Source organism: Dromiciops gliroides, chromosome 2, assembly GCF_019393635.1.
Source record: "Dromiciops gliroides isolate mDroGli1 chromosome 2, mDroGli1.pri, whole genome shotgun sequence".
NCBI classification, from domain to species: Eukaryota; Metazoa; Chordata; class Mammalia; order Microbiotheria; family Microbiotheriidae; genus Dromiciops; species Dromiciops gliroides.
In genome coordinates, this window is record NC_057862.1 from 343413522 (window position 1) to 343429764 (window position 16243).

General features: G+C 40.7%; 1 protein-coding gene across 1 annotated transcript in view; it reads left to right on the forward strand.

Moving 5' to 3' along the window:
- Nucleotides 1–428: 428 nt before the first annotated feature.
- The window catches only part of KCNIP1 (potassium voltage-gated channel interacting protein 1), a 574190-nt gene continuing 558375 nt past the window's right edge, over nt 429–16243 (forward strand). The window contains exon 1 of the mRNA XM_043987900.1: nt 429–1211. Within this exon, the coding sequence (XP_043843835.1) occupies nt 1124–1211 (88 nt within the window). The 5' untranslated portion in view covers nt 429–1123. The remainder of the gene's footprint in view (nt 1212–16243) is intronic.

The following is a 16243-nucleotide window of genomic DNA, read 5'->3' on the forward strand; positions in this document are numbered from 1 at the left end:
ATATATGGATATACACACATATATAAATATGTATGCATTTATATATATTCATGCTTAGTGTATTGTATTTCATGGCATTCTTTTGAAAATCAGTAATTCATATGTATAAAAAAACCTTCTCCTAATCACATTCTGTTACTTGCCCTCAACCTGTTCCCCAATTTTGCATTACCAGTGACTTGATGTCATTTATGGCACAACTTACTTATGGGAAGAAAAAAAAATGAGGAATTCTCTTCTAAAACGCACGATGCAGTAGAGCCCAGAGGCAGCTCACACATTAATACTGGATTCGCTTAGTTCCGGCAAAGGCAGGCAAGCTGACATGTCCTTGGGCTGTGGGGGTAGGCAGGTTGAGCCAACTGTGCCCAGCTGTGCCCAGCTGTGCACATATTCCCAGTTTCATATTTTCCCCAACCCTAGGGGGGCTCCCTCTTCATACAGTCTCCCCTGTGATGCAATCCAGGTCACTCCAGAGTCTGTCAGTAAACTTTCCACTGAGTGCAGAAGCCAGTGTTGACTTTGTGGGGAGATTTGCCTGGTTTTGATAAGAGCCAAGTCAATAAATCAATTAGATTGACTGAGAAGGAGAAAACATGAGCGAGAGGTTGTTGTTCCTTGTGTTTTTCGTTCGGCAGTCACCTCCCTTCTGACTCTAGTATTAATTGCTGCATTACCAATGCCATGTAAGACAGTCAGCAAAGACTGGGAAAGCTGCCGACTCCTCCCTCATTTCAGCTCTGCTCTGTTATTCTCTACTCTGAGTTTGGCTCTGAGCACCTTGAGCCTGGGAAGTTCTGCCCAGGGCACCGAGATCCCAAGGACCCTGGGTGATGTGCACCTTAGTGGTCACAAGTGGGACAGGGGGCAGAGGAAAGGTGCACAAACGCTGCTCTGCAGCCTTCTCTGTTTGACTTGCAAAAGGCAAGCCTCATTGCAGAGGTTGCTTGTGCTATTCCCTGAGCCCAAATCTACGAGGTTATCCCTCTTTTGAGGTGGGAGATTTTGCACTGCACCAAAGAGGAATCCAAGTCACTGAACAACTCAGTGTGGCTGTGTGCTCTTGGTGGAGAGTGCTCCCAGCCTTCAGCTCCAAAGAAGAGCCTACCTCTTCTTCCACACCATGAGTGGCTGCTCCAAGAGATGCAAGCTTGGGATCGTGAAATTTGCCCAGACTCTCTTTAGGCTCGTCACTGGGACCCTCAACAAAGGTAGGGAGATCGACTTGAGTTTCATTTTTATTATTGTATGCCTCAGTGCTTACCTGTATAGATGATTCCTGTCCCTGAGTGGAAATAGTCACTTTTCTACTTAAATCTTAATCTCCCAGGAAGGGGGGATGTTCCAGAGGATGGAGAAATGGCTAGGAAAGAAGTTGCCATGTCTTTTTATCCTAGTTTTGAATAGGCAAGACTGAAGCAAGGCTTCTTAGCCATTGGTAATTGCTTCAAACTTTAGAATTAAGAGTTGGTGGTGTGAGGCTGATTGGTTATAGGCATAGAGACAGTATCCTTTGTGGGCAGGGAAGGAGGAAGGTTAGACCTAGATTGGCTTATTGTTGAGTTTCAAGAAGTTATTGATAGAATGTTGTTTTACTGTTGGTAAAAGGTAGACTTCAGTTTGAGTTTAGTGGTTTTGCAGGGCTGGGCTGGGTGGGTGGGGCATAGAAAGGTGGGGGAGGGGGTTAAACTACGACACAAATGACACGGGGTGAAATGTAGATTTGCTTTTCAGTCATTTTTCAGTCACGTCTGACTCCTCATGACTACTTTTGGGGGAGTTTCTTGGCAAAGATATTGGAGTGGTTTGCCATTTCCTTCTCGAGCTCATTTTACAGATGAGGAAAACGGCAAACAGGGTTAAGTGACTTGCCCAGGATTATCCAGCTAATAAGTGTCTCAGGCTGGATTTGAACCCATATTTTCCTGACTCTAGGCCGGGTACTCTATCCACTGTGTTGTCCTAAAATGTAGATTGCTCCCCAGGAGAACATCTATATTATACTTTATAAACATGATATAACTAATGCTTTCTCCACTAGGACTCCGGTTTGGTGGGTTCCTGGTGTTTAATCATCCTGTTTATGGGTGATTGCCTTTTCCCCATATCTTCCCATCGGTGGCCTGCCTTCCAACAATTCCTTTGATAATTGTTTGAAGTGAGCTTGGGCAGCAAGCAGCTTTCAGCCTTAAGGCTTCAGGCAGTCCAGAGATAAGTGTTTGTTATTGCCTGACCCATGCCATCCTGAGCCCCCACCAACCATCAGCCCAAACATCTTTTGTATTACTTGCTCAGTTTGGCTAAATTCTCAATGCTCCATCTTAATCCCAGTTTGGGATATCAGGGAAAGGTGGTACGATTCAGTGACACAGAAAGAGGCACTGTCAGCAGAGAAAATTCAAAGCAAGAGCAGAAATTTTATGTGGTTTTGTTGGTTTAAAGATGTTTTTAAATATTCATGCCCCCTATTAGAGGCAAGGAATATTTTGGGGAGATGTATGATGCATTGAAGACTGCTGACAGCCCAGTGTAGCCAAGTCATAATATATATATAAAATTAGAGAATATGAAGGCTAGTTGTGATTGTGGTCAGATTCAATAACATGGCCTGAGAACACAGCAGCAAGGTATGGTGGGGCAGTTGAAGCTCATTTGTCTGAAACTGTGGGGAGGGGTAGAGGGGAAGGAGAAGATTGTGGGATTGATAGTGGAGCTGAGACTACTGTTTGTAGACAAGGGTTACCAACTAGATCACTGGGATTGAAACAGCTGGGCCAGAAGAAACAGCCAACAGGTGTTTCTTGTCAGGCTGCAATGAGATGAGAAGTTGCTAAAGAGGATGGGGTGGCCTGGGAGGCACTGTTGTTTCCTCAGAGCAAGTGCTTTTGTGTCTGGGTCAGGAAAGCAAGATTCCGAGCCCTCTAGAATTTCAATGGAAATCATGGTGAAAGATTTCTCTCATTTACTATTGGGTCATTGGGAAAGAATGGGTGAGGAGAATTTCTAGATTCTGGATAAGAAGATAATAAAAGCTTACATTTATAGAGTTTATTAAAGTTTGGAAAGCATTCTACATACATTCTCTCATTTGAGCCTTACAACAACCCCATGTTAGGTAGGTAGTGCATCTTTTGTTATCTTTTTTTTGGGGGGGGCAATGAGGGTTAAGTGACTTGCCCAGGGTCACACAGCTAGTAAGTGTCAAGTGTATGAATCTGGATTTGAACTCAGGTCCTCCTGAATCCAGGGTCAGCGCTTTATCTACTTCGCCACCTAGCTGCCCCAGCTTTAAGCTTTGATAGTCTCAAACTGCACTAATATTTTAAAGAAACCATGTTTATGTGTATATGTATAAACATATGTTTGTATGTGTAATATATAAAAACATATACATATGTTATATGAATAACATGTAGAGACAGGTACAATGTTAATGCTTCGATGGGTAGATACTCCATCCAAGGGACAGATAGCAAGCCTTTCATACTTTCTTATCTTCCCTATCTATCTCATTTTGGAGACCAGAAACCCAGAGCTTTAACAAGTCTCTTTCTAGCTGAGGAAGCAGCCAACAGGTATGTTTATTTGTCCAGTTCATCCCACTCCCTCTGTCTCTTATTCCTTATCTAGGGCAGCCCCTCATTCAGTTACAAAGACTTAGAGCCCAATCACTATTCCATAGAATTGGGATTCAGGAAACATTGTTGCCAAGGAGTCACCACTATTCTGCAAGTGCCATGCCCTGGGCTCACCATCAGCAAGATGCAAAGCTTAAACCAAAAGACAAAGTACAAACTCTGGGATGGGGGATTCCCATAGTTCCTGGGATTCTCACCTACTGTATAACCCATATCTAGTTGGTCCTTTCCAGCCTCTGGAGTGTGATTGAGGCCCAGGAAATGAACCTGTGAGGTCACCAACTCTAAGGAGGACTGGGAAGGGGAAGCAGGCAGTGCCTAAAAGTGGGAGGGATTTGCCTTTCTTGCCTTGTGGCACCTGGAGCTGTAGTGCCCTTGAGCCTGCACTGTCCAGAAGGAAGACTTTTGCTGCTCTTGTGGAGATGAAGGAAGCATAAAAATAGGATTACAGGGGGCAGCTAGGTGGCACAGTGGATAAAGCACTGGCCTTAGATTCAGGAGGACCTGAGTTCAAATCCAGCCTCAGACACTTGACACTTACTAGCTGTGTGACCTTGGGTAAGTCACTTAACCCTCATTGCCCCACAAAAAAAAACAAAAAAAAATAGAATTACAAAAAACATAGAATTATAGGCTGAGATTAGGTTTTATAGAGACCAAGGTGGGTTTTTTTTTGTCGGAGCAGGGAAGGGGAGTAGAACGTGTATATGTGTGTGGTGAGGAAGGGGAGAGGAGAGGACAGTCTTTGTTTTCACCAATGCCATGGTTTATACACTGCAGCTTTTCCACATTCATCACGTCACTTCATCCTTACAACAACTCTATGAGGAAGTCGGTTTTCTCATTTCAAAGAAAATTAAACCAAGACCCAGAGAGAAGTGACTTGCTTAAGGATCCATAATCAATAATTGAACTGGTAATAGAACCCAGGTGTCTAGAACCTCAGTTCAATGATGCCTCCATTACCCACCTTACTATCTCAAGACCAGGCTTATTAACTCTGTGACTATGGGCAAGTCATTTGACTGCCTGAGCCTCAGTTTCTTCATCTTTAAGGAGATAAAGACTGCTTCTAGGCTACTAAGTGTCAATGGAAAAAGAAAATGTATTCAAAATATGTAAGTCAAAAATAGAAGGTGTAAAAAAGATTTATTCTATACAAAGCCTTGTCTGGACCAATTTAGAGAGACTTCTATTTTTTTAACCCTTCTATAAATAGTTGATGGCACTTGAAATATTCCTGCAATAAAATGTGATTTGTGTAAAGAAAAAAAAAGATTTTGTAATGTGAAACAATGAAAGAAAGTAATGTAATTTTCTAAAAAAAAAATACAAACAAACAAACTTTGTATTATTTTCTTGATGGAAGTTGTCTATCTGTCTTTGGAAAGCTTTTTATTTCATTGAATGTGCCATAGTAGAAATTGAGTTCTTAAGTTTTTGACTAAGGAATAGCTGTTTGTATTCTGACATTCCAAAATGCAAGACAATATAGCAGAGTCCTAATTAAAAAGTTGAATTAGTCTGTAAGCTTTTATCATTGTTGCTTTTTTGCACATGTTCTTCATTCCTCTATAGTCCAATATGTACATCGAGCACTTGTGGATGTACCTTGATCCCTCAGGGAAAAAAATACATCTCTGTACAGGTTTCTTTGGCCTTTTTTCTTTCCTTTTACTTTTCTTTTCTTTCTTTTATTTGCTAAGGAATGTCTATTGAATCATTTGTTTATTGTTGAGGGACAGCCAGATAATTATCCTAAAAGCCACTGTCTCAAACATTGATTGTTTAAATCATACATGTCCTTCTAGTACTTTTATTTTTTTTTAAATAAAAAGTTATTTTCTGGGGAAAAAAGAAGTGCAAGTCACTTAACCCTCATTGCCCTGCCCCCCAAAAAAACTATTAAACCTGCACTAAGGGATACCCTGTATATTCACACACACATACATACAAAAGCATATATACCATATATGTATATATATGTAGATTTTTTCCTTTTAGAGGAATATATATGAATATTTTCCTTTCAAAGTGATCTCTGCTTAGTGATATATATGCATGGCTGTGTATATATGTGTATATATATACATACATACATACAGATATACATACATATCTGGGAGGGAGGAGCAGTTAATGTTTGTAGCAAAAAGGAAGATGGGAAATAATAAATGTTCTGATGGGTTATGCTTCTGTGAAGCTTACCCAGGAGCCCAAGGAAGGGTTGGGGCCTAGTGAATGTCCAAAAGTGCTTCTATCCCCACTCCTGAACACATTCAAACCAATGCAATAAGTTAAATATAAACATTGAGAGTAGTGACTTTGTGTGGGAGAAAAGGAGCACTGATCTGGGGGTAGAATACTTGGGTTCAAATCCCACCTTTGACACTTACTAGCTGTGTGATCCTGGGTAAGTCATGTGGCCTCTTTGAGTCTCTTTACTTAGTTTCTTCATATCCAAAATATTTGCATTACTTTCCCCCTAGGATTATTGTGAGGAGAGTCTTCTGCAACTTTAAAGTGACGTATAAAGTTGAAGTTTTACCATGAATTTTAAAAAATAAGTAGCCACCAATAGTCTGTCCCTTATTACCTGTGAGTCGTTCTCTAGTCCAGATTCAGTGCAAAAGAGGCTGTCAAATAGGCTCAAAGGATCATATATTTAGAGCTGGGAAGAACCTTTGAAACCATGGAGGCCAAGCCCATCCTTTTAGAGAAAAAGAATTGCGGTCCAGAGAGAGTGATTAGCCCAAGGTCACATAGCTAGTGTCAGAGACTGGATTTAAACATGGGTTCTCTCATTCCTCATTCAGTGCTTTTTCCAGTGTATCACACTTCCTCTTTATTAAAGCACCTTGGTATGTATATCCAGCAGAAAGAAGGTTTTTTTGTTTCATTTCTTTCTTTCTTTCTTTCTTTCTTTCTTTCTTTCTTTCTTTCTTTCTTTCTTTCTTTCTTTCTTTCTTTCTTTCTTTCTTTCTTTCGGGCAATGAGGGTTAAGCGACTTGCCCAAAGTCACGCAGCTAGTAAGTGTCAGGTGTCTGAGGTCGGACTTGAACTCAGGTCCTCCTGAATTCAGGGCCAGTGCTTTATCCACTGATCCACCTAGCTGCCCCAGAGAGAGGGTTTTGATAGTAAGCCAGGTGGTGAGTGACTGACCAGGCTTTGCTTAGGTGGAATGATCAGATGGTAGTTGGAGAAGCGTATATGAGTATCAAATCTTTTGGAGGATCTGGAAATCATCCCCTTTTTTCTTTACTCATATCAATCTAAACACAGTTCAGCCCTCAGGAGGTCCAGAGCCACCAAAGCTTGGTCAGTTTAATGCACCTTGCATATAGTCAGCCTCTCTCTGGTACAGAAGCATAAATCACCAATCCTGAAGACAGGCCTTTGTTCCAAGCTTTGACTATCGCCTCATCCTCAATTCAATTCACTAAACATTTATTGATTACCTATTATGTTCAAGGTACAAATGAAAAAGGCATAACATCCTTGACCTCAGGTTAACAATGGGGAACTGTTTGATAAAATGCTAGACTTGCAAAGTCAGGAAGATCTGGGTTCAAATCCTGCCTCAGACACTTATTAGCTATGTGACTGAGCTCGTCATTTAATCTCTGGGTCTCAGTTTCCTCAACTGAAAAATGGCTATAATAATGTTTGTAATACCTACCTCATAGGGTTAGATACGTAAATATTTTTTTCAATTCCACTGTTTAGAACCCTTTCATGGTTCCTTATAGTCCATTTACTTAGGAACTTTAAATAGACATTCAAGGCCTTCCTCTACCTGGTTCTACCTACCTCTTTAGCCTTGTTTCATACCATTCATCTTCATATTTTCTATGCTCTAACCAAATTGGACTCCCGGCCATCTCTCCATAAACACCCTGAACTTTCCCATCTCTATGACTTTAAAAGCTGTGCTTGGAAATACTAATCCCTCCAAGTAAGAAGTGAATTTGTACCTACCCTTTGAAGTCCAACTCAAACTCCAGGAAGTTACATTTGGCCTTTTTCCATTTGGACCTCACCTAAATCTTTGTCTGTATCTTTGTATGGACACACCTCTATATTCCATGGGTTTTTTTTTTTTTTTTTTGTGGGGCAATGGGGGTTAAGTGACTTGCTCAGGGTCACACAGCTAGTAAGTGTCAAATGTCTGAGGCTGGATTTGAACTCAGATCCTCCTGAATCCAGGGCTAGTGCTTTATTCACTACGACACCTAGCTGCCCCATCGTGGGTATTATTTTCATTCTGGCTGATCACATCCCATCTGTAGCTTGGTAAGCGATCTGTGACCCAAAATAGCTATCATCCGACAAGTCATGATGAGCCAAGATATCTGAAATCCGGAGTCCTGACACCATAATCCTTTTTACAAAAATTTAAAATTTTAAGATTTTTCAATGCAAACCAGCTGGTAGACCATGCCATCCCCTGATTCCATGCCTTAACACTGACTGTCTCCTATGCTCCGGATGCACTCCCTCCTTATCTTAGAATACAGAGCTTCCTTCAAGACTCAGCTTAAGTAGTAACTTCTTCAGCAGGCTTTTTTTCTCTCTCTGCCACTAGTAATGAGAACAATAACAATAATAACAACTAGCATTTGCATGGTATTTTAAGGTTTGCAGAAAGCTTTGAAAATGTTATTTTATCCTCACAAAATCCCTGGAAGGTAGGTGTGATTATTAGGCCCCCTTTTTACAGATGAGGAAACTGAGGCACACAGAGGTTAAGAGACTCATCTAGGGTCACACAACTCAGGTTTTCCTGACTCCAAGTCTGACAGCCTATGTATCTCAACATCAGCTGTCTATGATCACGCTTGCCCTCTGAGATTACCTTCTATATACACTGTATGTGTCTTATACATATCTAGTTATTTACATATTGTCTTCCTCATTAAAATGTTACCCTGTTTGAAGGCAGGGGCAGAGCTTTGTCTTTCTTCGTATCCCCAGAGCTAAAAGCCATGGCTGGCACATAGTAAGAGTTTAATAAATGATTGCTTTTTGATGGACTGAATCCAGATTGACCCAGAATCCATAGCAATAGGATCTGCAAACAGAAGCGGAATCTGCAGTGAATTGGGCTGGACATAGATTGGCCCTACCTTGCTCATTTGCAGGGCCCATTTTCTGGAAGCTCAAAGTGAATATCATCCACATATTCAGAAAATGACAGGTCTACAGCTTGAGGGGACCTTAGAGTTCATTTAATCCAAATCTTTCGCTTGAAAGAGAGAGAAAATAAGACTCAAAGACTTTAAGTGACTTTTGGCTAAGTTCATACAGGTAGTATGTGTCAGAGGCAGGATTTGAACCCAGGTTCTATGACTTCAGAACTAGTATTCTTTCCACTATAAAATGTGGCTCAGATGCCAGGACAAGGAGCCTGTTTTTTGGGGTTTTTTTTGGAGGCAATTGGGGCTAAGCGATTTGCCCAGGTTCACACAGCTAATAAGTGTCTGAAGCTAGATTTGAACTTCTGTCCTCCTGACTCCAGGGCCAGTGCTCTATCCTCCTAGTTACCCTTGAATCCATATTTTTTTTCCTGAGACAACGAGGGTTAAGTGACTTGCCCAGTGTCACACAGCTAATAAGTGTCAAGTGTCTGAGGTCTGATTTGAACTCAGGTCCTCCTGAATCCAGGGCTGTTGCTTTATCCACTGACCCACCTGGTTGCCCCTGAGCCCATCTTTTCTAGCTTTACATTTCTCACAGTTTCTAATAAAGGGCCTTGCACACAGTAGGGTCAACATCTTATTTTTTTGTTTTTTGGGTAACACCTTATTTTTTGACTATATACCCTGGGAAGCAGAGGTAAATCTAAAAAAAGGGGGGGATATGAGTAAGGAAGCCTTGGGAGCTAGGGGAGAAAAAAAAAGCTTTAGACTTTATTTCTGTCCTGATTGAATTTAGATTATGCTGTACAAAGCGACATGATTTTTGTTTAATTATTTCTCATTTTAATTGAGATTTCACTTATTCATTATTCATTGAATTGCTCCCCAGAATTGCAATAGTCCAGTGATTGTGAAAAGGGCTCAAGATTATGACAGGCCCCTTCTCTAGATGCTCTGAGAACTTAATGTCCTCTCACTGGACCATGGACAGACAGAGGAGTTGTCTGTCCTGAGAGGCAACCAGATAAAGAGCTGGATTTGAAGTCCAGAAGACATGGGCTCAGTCCCTTCCTGTATAAGTAGAGCTACACTGGCCAAGTTACTTAACCCCTCTGAACCTCTGTCTCCTCCTCTGTCAAATGAGGGTTTGGACTCTTTGGATTCTAATGGCCTTCCAGCTTTCCACCTCTAACCCCATGACTATGGTCTAGAGCAATGATGTCAAACTCAAATAGAAACAAAGTCCACTAATCCATACATAAGGAGCCCAGAGGATTTAGTTTTAAAATGTGACATAATTTTTATATTTTTAAATTTTTTAAATTTTGTTTTAATTTATATTTTAATTAAAATTATATATTAATGTTATTGTATTTTTGTTTATTTTATTGAATTTTTCTCAATTCTATTTTAATCTGCTTCAGGCTACACTCAGGAGTGTTGGCCCTTGGACCACATCTTTAACACCTCTGGACTTGAGACATTTGAGCAACAAGCTAGTGATACTGATGATGATAATCTATGGTTCCAGGCACGTCGTAAACAAATGTTTGTTGATTCATTGATTTGTATGATTTTTCACTATAGATTCACTGCCATCTCCTTCCATCTTCATAATAATAATAATAATAATAATAATAATAATAATAATGTGGTAAAAAAATATGAAAGTTTTTTAACAGTCGGTTAGGATAACTGAAAGATGCCAGTTTTTGAAGGACCACCCTTTTGGGGAGGAGACCAACAGTCCGCCTGCTGCGCACATCAGACTGCCTGCTATGCACTCCACTTCCAGGGTGTGAGCTTAAAAGACAAGGAGAGAACGGAAGTGGGGCTTTTTCCTGTTCTGCTGGTCTCTCTCTCCAAAGGTGACTTTCGGTTTTGGTGAGTTTTTATAAGGAATATAGACTAAGCTTAGACTTAAGGCGATTTATATTGTGTTTCTACTTTCCTATCCTTCTAATCAACATCACCTTGTGACTACCATAACAATAAAAGGTCTATATAGAAAACCAAAAGATTCTTCCATTTACTAGTCTGGGAGATAAATTAAGGGAAAGGTTAAGTAGGGGAGATTTATGATCTAATATCCAATTTTAAATCTCACAATAATAATAATAATAAGGCAAGTAAGATATTTATCATTATCCCCATTTGACAGATTAGGAAACTGCAGACCAGAGACATTTAGTTACTTGCTAAGTGTTACATAATTTCTCAGGCCAATCCCTTTGGCCTCTTTTTTTGTACTTGATTTTCAAATGTGTCTTATAAGTCGATTTATGTAATATCATTTAATGCCTAGCGTGCAAGGACTTATTTTTCATGTTTGCATTCTCAGTACCTAGTACAGTGCCTTGAACATAGAACATTCTTATTAATAACAACTTACATTTCTATTGTACATCAAGGATGAAACATTCTTCACGGTGGCTTTTTGAGGGATGCAGGTGAGGTGCTAGTATCCCATTTTACAGCTGAGAAAACTAAAGAGATGTCGAGCATCACACACTTGTAAGAGTGAGAGCCAGAAGGCCAATGCCAGTGTTTTTTTACACTACCTCCAAGCTTCTTTAGATTGAGTCAGAGGAGCTCAAACGAGGTCTCCCAATTTTCTTGAGTAGCCCAAGTGTTCATGGCAGAAAAGTTGGCATCCTAAGTGGAGGTTAATCAGTGGTGGGGATTGGAATATCTGGGGAATGGTGGCCTGTCCATCTGGGGAAGAGATCCAAAGATGAAGGAAGAGGAGCCACTTGGCCACTTGCCTGATAAAACCTACCTTTCTTCTTGTGACATTTTACTTTCCATTCCAGGAAGCTGGAGATGCTATTGTGGTGTTTTATTAAGTCGTATTTTAGAAAGATTATCTAGATAGTCAAGAGGGAGGGAGGACAGAATGGTCATGGAGCAGACAAGAAATCCATTATGCATTATGACTGGAAAGGAGGACAGGGATGGCTTTATTATTTATTATTTATTGTGCAGGATGCAGTCACCTCAATGGTGCCATTTGGGTGATACTCAGAAATCTCTCCTGCCAAAATAAATTCCTAGTAGCCAGTGCCTCATATCTGAAACTCTACCTTTAAAAATATAGTCACTTGATTTAGGACAATATTCCCTATTCAAATATAAATACCCTCAGGAAAAGTACCACAACAATAAGGGGGAAGGGAACGCATTTATATAGCACCTACTCTGCCAAACACCTATGAATGTCAAGGGAACTGGCATTTATATAGCACCTACTATGTGCAAGGCATTGTGCCTCCTTCCCAGCTTTAGAAAAGGGTTTATACTGAAGATTATTCCTAACTGTGACACCCAGGATGAGAACAGGGTTTGACTGTATGTAGAATGGAGATGCACAGTCTTGACAGTGCCATGCAGGGCAGATCAGATTGAGAAGCAGAGGATAACTATGGAGACAGGTGAAGCTCAGTAAAAAGAGGAGCCATTTGGTCATTGGTTCATTTTAAATGTTTGTGACCCTATGTGACCCTCAGGTCCTTTGAGCATAAGCTGGCAAGTCTTCTTTCTCTCCACTGTCAACTTGTATAGTCCCTGCCTAGCCAGAGGTTTGTGCAAGACCCCCAAAGCACAGCAAAAAGCTAATTCGATCTACATAATGGATGATCCCAGACTTATCCAGCACCACAGACAGCCCTGTGGCTCCAATTCCCTACCCCTCTCTTGCATATGACATAGGAATCACTACTAGTGAGACCAGTCAGACAATCTCCTTGATCAGAAGGAGCAAAGGACTTAGGAGATAGCATCTTTCTGGAAGGCCAGTCTCCCTCAACCAGGCCAGAGGTAAGCCTAGACAACTGGGGAGTGGAAAGAGGAGGGATGCCAAAGAAGGACTAATTAAACCATGAACTACTTCCCAGGTTTGCCCCATTAAATCTTCCCCACAAAGTATCCTGGACTGTGTGCACTTCCCATCACTACCCTGCTAACATCTAACTTCCCTGCCTTTGGTTTCTGGAACTTCTCAGGACAGAAACATTTGTTGCATGTTTTCAAATGAGCAACAGCATAAGTCTGTGCACCTGTATCAGAAGCCTCCAGCCTTTCAGTTGGTCCCCATCCTTCCATTCAGCAGATTTCCCAGAAGTCAGTCTGGGCTAAATTAGGGATGCCACTGCATCCTCTTCAATCCCCAAGGCGGGCTGCCTATCTCTCCTGATTGACCCTAGATCATGGCGGCCATTCCAGCTGCTTTTCAGTTCCCTTTTCCTGTGGGTTCCAATTTTGGGTGGGTCCCCAGGTGTTCCAGCTGTTCTCTATTACTGTCTTGACAGAGAGGATGAATTAATCAGCTTGGTATTGATGTTATCCCCCCTTCCAACTTTGGGCTAATTGTCAATTAGCTCATTAAACTGTAACAGATGTGGAGCCATAAATCACAGTTGGATTCACCTGAGATGATGCTAAATGAGGAAAAAGTGTTTTTTGCATCGTTTTGTTGAGCCTGGGTGGCTAGGGATTCCCAAAGTTCTACTCAGTGCATGAGGTAGAATCATCAATTTAGAGCTAGAAGGGACTTCAGAAGCCATCCAGGCCAACTCCTTCATCTTACAGATGAAGAAACTGAGGCTCAGGGAAAGGAACCTTGCCTAACATCCCATCAATAGATGGTGATTAAGGTGGGATTTGAACCCAGGCTCTCATGCTCCAAATCCAGTGTGTTTTCCAATGTACCATGCCATCTCTGGAATTATATCTAACTCTGCATTAGGGCCTGCCCCTGGGATTTGCCTCTTAACCCTCCTCACCTGCCTCTTTTGATTACTTTAGGGTTCTGGCCTGGCTCAGTTCTTGACATTGGAGTTTCAGTAGAGTCATATACTCCTCAGTATAGAAAACTTCCCCGCATATCACGACATATCCATCCATTGCCTTTCCATTCTATCTGAGTCCTGTTCCTTAGATTCCCCTGGATTGGGAATAGGAGATGGCAAGGTAAAGACTAGGACAATATTGCATACCATTCCCCACTCCTTGACATACTTATCCAGGTGGAATCGGGTGATAAGGAACAGAAAGGTTGGCTATGGAAAGGGTAAAGAAACCACGGAAAGGCAGCAAGCTGACTTATGACTTTGCTTGGGTGAAGCTGAGGGGTGGTACTGGAGGATTTATACATAGAACCTTGCAGTATTTCAGCGTGTGTGTATGTGTGTGTGTGTGTGTGTGTGTGTGTGTGTGTGTGTGTGTGTGTGTGTGTGTGAGAGAGAGAGAGAGAGAGAGAGAGAGAGAGAGAGAGAGAGAGAGAGAGAGAGAGAGAGAGAGATTCAATGATTCAATGGAGGCCAAATAAGAAATTCAGCTCAATGATCTTTTATTTATTTTAATATCCTTTGAAGATGCTTATTTTATACAAACTCACATGCATATATACTATTCCTCCTCCCCTTTAGAGCATAAGGTTCTTGAGGGTAGCAATGGCTTCATTTTTTGTCTTTGTATCTTTCCTGAACATTTAGCACAGTGCCTGGATCATGGTAGGAAATTAATAAATGCCTTTTCATTTCCTGAACAGAAATAATTTATTATACACCTACTAAGTTCCAGGTATTGTTGAAAATCATCTACCCTTAAGATCTTGGGGGAAGTGGAGGGAGAGGTGACATCTACAGGGCCAAACCTTGACGTTTAACCTTTGCTTCCAGCCCCTTCCCATTTTCCAGTAGAAGCATTCTACAGGATTTGGATTTGCCAGGGCTTTGTGAGTCAGTGGGCTGAGTGGCTAGAAACCAGAAGGGGATGTACTTGGTGCTTCCCCTGTTCAGTGTCTGCTTTTCTCTATGTCTGTCACTCTTTTCTTCACTGTGGCCAAAGGTTCTTAGATAGAAATGAGCGTTTATTGAGCTTGTACTATGTTTAATGTATAGTACTAAAGATGAAAACCAAAAACCAAATGGTTCCTGCCTTCAAGTAGCTTGCATCCTACTTGGAGGATATATCATGTATTCAGGTAAGTAAATGCAAAATAAATGGGGGAAGGGATGGGGAACCCTAACAACCAGGTAAGGAAAGGCCTTGTGTGACGTCTGAGCTGAGCCTGGTGGGGAGCTAGGGCTTCTTTTTTAAAAAAAATAATATTTTATGTTTCCCTATTACATGTAAAGACAATTTTTCATTGTTAAAATTTTGAGTTCCAAATTTTCTCCCCCCCTTTCTCACCTTCCCTTTTCTTAAGAGAGCACATAATTTGCTATAGCTTATACATGTTCAATCATGCAAAACATATTTCCATATTCAACATGTTGTGAAAAAAGCACAGACTCCCCACCCCCCTCCAAAAAAAGAAAAATCAAGTCTTTTTAAAAGTATGCTTCTATTTGTGGTTAGATTCTATCAGTTCTTTCTCTGAATGTGGATAGTTTTTTCACCATGAATCCTTTTGGAATTGTCTTAGATCATTGTATTGCTGAGAATACCTAAGTCATTCATAGTTGATAATTGTAAAAGATTACTGTTATTGCATACAATGTTCTCCTCGTTCTGTTTACTTTGCATCAGTTTGTGTAAATCTTTCCAGGTTTTTTTTTTTTTTCTGAAATCTGCTTTCTGTCGTTTCTTTTTTTTTTCTTGTCATTTCTTACAACATAATAGTATTTCATCACAATCATTTGCCACAGCTCATTCATCCATTCCCTAATTGACAGATATCCCCTCAATTTCCAATTCTTTGACACCACAAAAAGAGCTTCTATAAATATTTTTGTACAAATAGGTCCTTTTCCTTTTGTTGTTGTTGTTTTTTTATTTCTTTGGGATATAGACCTAGTACTGGCATTGCTATATCAAAGGGTATGCATAGTTTTATAGTCCTTTGGGCACAGTTCCAGATTGCAAGCCAGGGCTTCTAAGAGGAAGAGTCAAGGAGGGAGATCATTCTGGGCATCTACATCATCTGTGCGGAAGGTAAAGAAGAGGGTTAGGGAATATGGCATATGGGGAACAGTGGGGTGGACAATGTGTCTGCAACAAAGAGTACATGAGGAAGAGAAATTGGAAAAACATCTAGAGAGATAGGCTGTAGTCATACTGTGAAAGGATTTAAAGGCCCAAAAGAAAAAGGGAAAGGGGGTAAGTATTTATACAACACTTACTATGTACCAGGCACAATGCTAAATGTCTTATAAATATTATCTCATCTGATCAGAATATTTCATATTTTTCTCTAGAGATAATAGGCAGCCACTGAAGATTCTTGAATTGGGGAGTGATATTACTAAACCTGTAGTTTAAGAGAAAGGGAAAAGGGAATAAGCATTTATACAACACTTACTACATACCAGGCATTATGCTAAGTGCTTATAAATTTTATCTTACTTGATCAGAATAGTTTGTTTTTGTTTTCCCTAGAGATAATAAGGATTCTTGAATAGCGGCGTAATATGACTAAACCTGTGATTTAAGAATGTTAGTTTGGCTGGTAGGTGGAGGATAGAT